At 40.1% G+C, this 5,579-nt stretch overlaps 1 protein-coding gene across 7 annotated transcripts; it reads right to left on the bottom strand.

Moving 5' to 3' along the window:
- LOC148010232 (uncharacterized) lies at positions 1 to 3,724 on the bottom strand. Of its 7 annotated transcripts, XM_087672932.1 has the most exons (8): positions 3,463 to 3,724; positions 2,584 to 2,910; positions 2,130 to 2,299; positions 1,830 to 1,961; positions 597 to 665; positions 457 to 525; positions 298 to 353; positions 1 to 216 (listed from the first exon to the last, which is right to left on the bottom strand). In XM_087672932.1, exons 2-6 carry the CDS (start codon positions 2,600 to 2,602, stop codon positions 493 to 495), a joined length of 423 nt encoding a protein of 140 aa, XP_087529058.1. In that variant the 5' UTR covers positions 2,603 to 2,910; positions 3,463 to 3,724; the 3' UTR covers positions 1 to 216; positions 298 to 353; positions 457 to 492. The 7 variants fall into 7 exon arrangements, with proteins under 7 accessions (XP_087529058.1, XP_087529057.1, XP_087529053.1 ...); XM_087672931.1 differs by having other exon boundaries at positions 2,584 to 3,724; XM_087672927.1 differs by lacking the exon at positions 2,584 to 2,910 and having other exon boundaries at positions 298 to 379.
- Positions 3,725 to 5,579: the final 1,855 nt, after the last annotated feature.

Genomic DNA, 5,579 nt, shown 5'->3' with positions numbered 1-5,579 from the left:
ACTTTTTCTCTCACATACTGTATTTTTAGCTAGTGAAAAATCACCGAAGTCCTCTCTTAATGTATTCATGTTAGTTTCAATGCCTTTTTGACAAAAAACACTCATCTCCTTCCTCAAACCAACATATTGCAACTTCAATTGTCTGTACATCTCTGATACTATATGGACTTTGAAGAATTTCATACAAATGGTTTCTTGATCCTATTTGTTGAACACCTAAAAACACAACAAAATTATGCTTTCAACTATTTGTATTATTAGAATATTAAAAGAATAAACTTATAGAAAAAATCCTACTTTTTGCATAGGAGTGAGAGCCTTTTGTTGCCTTCATGACATATATCATTAAAAGCCTTCAAAAAAAAGTAAAAGCCAATATCTTCATGAAGCCATTTATTTTTATTCAAGAAAATGATTATAATTATTATTTTAACAAAAAAATTCTTCAAAGCATACCTTGAACTTCTTTACTTTTAGATTTGTAGAAGTTGATTATAACAAACATTGCTGCATCTTTACAGTCATCTAAAACATATTTTGTCTTATTATGCATATCAAATATATTTTACTGTAAATATTGAAAATGAGATACTTACTTTGTGTAGTCGCTTGCCTTTTTTAGACTCATCATCTATATTGACTCCAATCTTCCACGTTGCATAAACCTAAGATACAAAATAATGTTATGTATAAAAAATTTAAATTAAATAAAAGTAATGTATTGCAATAGGAAATAGTGATAAAATAAAAAATAAACTTGCATTTGAACAATGTGTATTTGTCTTATGAAGACAATCCAGAGGCTCCTTACTATGCTTTCCAACCTTCAAAATATACCAAATCATCGTCTTAAGCGTATTAACTATTTTACTTAATAATGCCACTTTAGATACATGTATTGATATAAACTTGATAAAAAATACTTACATTCAATTCTATTATGTTATTTTTACTTTTTGATAGGCTTTCCCTTAAAAAATTTGCTACTAAATAACATAGCTCATGACATACTAACTAGAAATGACTCAAACACACCCCAAAATACTTTCAATGTTTTTTTATATATTGAACATGATAGTAGTTCTTAGTGATAAATATGTGACACTTAAAGCTACATTTTTAATGGTTATATATACTAGATCTTAGATTCCACTTAGCACAAGTACCATAAATCGTCTAAAAATTGTCACTCATACTCTACAATACATGTTCAAGATATGAGCAAGATACATGTAGACTTTAGAGGTTGTTGTGAACATGCATCTACAAAATAGTAACTATCTCAGATAACTATACTTCCATGGGGTTTGAGGGAAATAATGATAAATATGCAACATTGAAGTCATGCTCTTTTTCCTCTAATGTATATAAAGGTCCACTAAGAGCACCTTTAGTAACAATATGTTTGCAAAATGAGATAGCTCAACATAAACCCAACATTAGCATTTGCGGAAGCTAGTTTTAACATAGTGCTATACGCTATATTACTAACCAAAACTTTATTATTTCCATGAAACCTAAATCAAATCATCAGTTTTCCAAAAATTCCCTACATAGGAAGTTCTTAGAGAATGTAGGTAATTCTCTCATCAACCTACAATCCTTGCCTACATTTGCATATAAGAAATTACATTTTCTAGGTATATATAGAGAATTATAGAATCCTGGCTTGCATATAGAAAATTACATTTCCTAGATATATATAGGTAATTCTATAATTCCCTGTCAGCACATATAGGAAATTGAAATCCCTAGTTATATATAGGGATTACATACGTATATATCTAGGAAATATGGGAAAATTTCGTAGGTTCTGCAGAATTCCCTACGTTGGGATTGAATAAAAGCTCCTTGTGTTTTTGTCGGCGCCCATCGGAATTCTTGTTTCGCAAATCCCAATTACCTAAAACAAGAATCATCTGAGAGTCGATTGACTTTGTGCGGCATGCTATATAGTAGCGCTATACACAGGCAGGCAGTATATTAGTACAGAATCCAGATGATTTTTGAAATTAGAAATATTGTGAGGCGATTCCGGTTGAGTGAATAATTGACAGCCAAGTTGCCGCTGTTCACGTATATTTTTAATGAAGACCACGGCGACAAAGCCGTTCTGGATTAGAGAGAACCAATGAGAGAGGCAAGGCGTGTCTCGATGTTAGTGCGATGACGCGCTGGTATTTTGCCTTTTCTTTTAGTCGCGTGTCGATTCCGGATCTGTGGACTGCCGTGGCCCTGCGGGCGGCTACATGAGTATAGAACCGGGGCAGTGCTGTTCTTTCTCTCTCTGGAACTGGAACTGGCAACATATAAAGGAGCGGTCAATGACAGTCACAGTCACTCGTAAGTCAATCATCCTGAGAGTACTAGCGGCTGATTGTAATTAGCCCTGTGGTAGTACATTTATCCGAGTTTATTATAAGCAGCTGGTAAGCAATCACTCATGTGCAGAGCTGGGTCGAATGGCAACTGCCCTATGGCACAACGTGGAGGTCTAGGGTGCTCCGTAGAGGCCTCTAGGGGCTTCTACCCGAGTCCCACGCCCCCTAATTTCTACCTGCGGCATTGTGGCAATAAACTTACCACCCGCGACAATCTGCATAATCACGATCAGATAGTGAGATCTGGAAGAGGATCTCGGATTGGTTCATTGCACTCTTTGGCATCCAAACTGATCAGGAACACGCCCTGCGCGTCTCTCATACTCGATGGTCTCACTCATATAAAAAGGCGCCGATCACTCGGCACGTCGGTCTCACCTTCTACTATTAGAGCTATTACTTCTTCCCCTTCCTCTTCTAGTTCCAGTTCTAGCCGCTTGCTCTCGCACCTGATTGAGAGCCACCCAGGCGCCGTTGCTGACTGCGTAAAGTTTATGAAGAGCTCAGCTGCATCGCCACCGTCACCTGACTATATAGTTTATCACTTTGATTGACTCATTGTTCACATATCCATGTATATTTACATGATGATGATACAATGGTTTTGTAAGTTGTGACGTGCTTATTCGATAGAGGGATGTACTAAATGTCGAGAATTCGAGATGTCTCTCTTCATTTGCATATAAATGCCATTTAAGGCCTTTAAAGGACAGGGCCAATGGGTTATTCTTATTAAGAAGCTGGGAATGCTATGTTTTATTCGTGGAAAGGTAATGCTACGCTGATAGACCAGTTTATGGTGCAATCATTGGAATTTAGACAGCGTTACATAGACGATAGATGAATCAAAGACGAAATGGATTTTGAGAAAGAGAGAACAAGATGGAAACTTTCGATTTGCCTGTGAGCTTGCATTGCCTCTGAGAGTATTTTGCATTGCAACCCCACCAAACCAGGTGATAACACTAGAGAAAGGTGTGTAGAAGAAATAATCGGCACCTGATTGCGTTGGCTGTATTCTCAGTTGACATTCTGGCTTAGCTAAATATAATGCGTGAGCGCTACTGGCGGGCAACCTTACCTGTGAGATTAAACCCCGCCCATACGACACTTGGCGTGTACAATAAATAATCGGCACCTGATTGTGTTGGCTGTATTCGCAGTTGACATTCTGGCTTGGCTAAATATAATGCGTGAGCGCTACTGGCGGGCAACCTTACCTGTGAGATTAAACCCCGCCCATACGACACTTGGCTGGTGGTATGCATTTTCCATCTTTTCAAGCTCGGACAAACATGCGTGAGCGCTACTGGCGGGCAACCTTACCTGTGAGATTAAACCCCACCCATACGGCACTTGGCTGGTGGTGTGCATTTTCCATCTTTTGAAACTTGGACAAACATTCGTATGCAGCAATGGGCATAACTTGGTTGAAGCTCACGAGCGGACTGAGCAGGTGCGTCTGTAGGGGCAGAATGCATGGAAGAAGTCTGAAAGATTATGCCATAGCAAGCCATGATCCCATGAAATATTGGGTAGAGCAACGGGAGTGTATTAAAAGTCTGAGATGCCGTTTTCAGCCAAAGTTGGGCATGAAGGCCGAGGTTCGTAATTGGTTCGATTAGATTCATGAGAAGTTATGAACGGATTAAAGCCACAGAATGCTGAGTTATCTGGGAACTAATGGCCGTCATTTCCTTTTCTTTCTCTTTTATGAGAATGCGAAAAATTGTATTAAAAGATGAAAGTGATGATGAACATGTTCATCTCGTTAGGGGAGAAGCGTGAACTATCAGTTACAAGCAGCCTTCAGAGTTGGCCAAGTTGGACTTCTTAATATATGCCCAATACAAGACGAATACAAAACGGATGTGGGTAGGTAAGTAGGGGTTGTAAGAGGGGTTCCAGGCTCGAAGCACAATGGCTGATCCGTGCAACTTGCTCGAGTAAGTGGTCGACTAGGGCCAATAATTAGAGGGGATATTTGAGTGACGCGAGTAGGGATGCGACCTCAACCTCCTTACGCAAAAACTATTGTTGTTGGCTCTTAGATCGGAGAAATTTCATCGATTGGAGTGCTTTTGAAGATTGTTCTTTAGCTCTGTCCCATGGAAGCATCTGCATTGATCTACAAAGCTTTGTGGAGAATAAGCAACAACAACCAAGAGAATTTGGGGGGTAAGAAAGTGACCCAATTGGATCAAATCTATAAAACCATAAGGTTGATGACCATTGAGAAAACCATCATTTGTTGAGCTGTATAATTAGTTTATTGTCTTCCCTAGGAATGTTGGGGAGAGGGAGTAGTATTTTCCAATTGCCCCATCTCAAATACTCCAAGCATAGCTGCAAATCAAGTTAAATAAGGTGTGAATTAGTGTCATTACATGCCTCTTGTTACATCTTCTAAGCTCTTCCTCTATTTGCCAACTGCCTATAGCAAAATTCCAATCTTTTGGGAGGTAGAAGGCTTGAGCAACTAGAAGAAGTGGAGCTACAACTATGTCTATGATCAAAATTAAAAATTATCCGTTATTGGCCTTATTAATTGATAGAATTGTAACAATTCCGATCTCTAAAAAAACCGCACTCCTCATGAGAACCTCCTCTTACAAAAAAATCCAAATGGATAATTGTTGAAATTTATGGATTTTTTTAAAAATTCCCTCCTTGCCGCCTAGCCGACTGTCGTGCTGGGGAAGAGGGAGGGAAAGCGGGATGAATAAGCATCCCTGATGGATGTTATGGAGGGCCCAAGGGCATGCATGATGCGGCGTGGGAGAGGGAGGATCCCCTCCCCTCACCTATTTAAGCTGTGTGTGAGGTGGAGCTGGGAAGGTGATCGTGGGAGGATTTTTGCGTATTGCCGCTGCCGTAGAGCGAGAGGTAGGAAGACGGAGACTGCTTAATCGCTGCCGTGGAAGAGGAGCCGACTCTGTTGACACTCTCGTTGAGCAAGGGAGGAGACATCGAGACGCTGCAGTTGAGGAGGGAAGAGAGTCGTGGAGACTCTGATCTGTTGCCGCCGCCACAGGGAAACGCGCCATCAGCCACCATTGAACTGTCGTTCGCCATCTGCCACCTTTTTCTCTTGCCACGTGGGCCGCCACGGCAACTCCCAGAAGCTTCTTAAAGCCTCCTAAGAAGCCCCCCTTCATGTGGCCTCTTTAAAAGCCTTTCTTTAGAAGGTCTTTCACA

This window comes from Lygodium microphyllum, chromosome 30 (assembly GCF_053477565.2).
Source record: "Lygodium microphyllum isolate KBCC chromosome 30, Lygodium_microphyllum_v1.1.10, whole genome shotgun sequence".
NCBI classification, from domain to species: domain Eukaryota; kingdom Viridiplantae; phylum Streptophyta; class Polypodiopsida; order Schizaeales; family Lygodiaceae; genus Lygodium; species Lygodium microphyllum.
Note: the sequence above shows the minus strand (reverse complement) of the source record. Positions and strands in the feature narration are given on the sequence as shown.

Coding starts and splice junctions, on each gene's coding strand:
- LOC148010232 (XM_087672927.1), bottom strand. CDS start 3,649: ATGCATACCACCAGCCAAGTGTCGTATGGGCGGGGTTTAATCTCACAG. Junction 2,300..3,462: donor GGCGGGGTTTAATCTCACAG/GTAAGGTTGCCC, acceptor ATATGTTGCCAG/TTCCAGTTCCAGAGAGAGAA. Junction 1,962..2,129: donor ACGCCTTGCCTCTCTCATTG/GTTCTCTCTAAT, acceptor GCCTGTGTATAG/CGCTACTATATAGCATGCCG.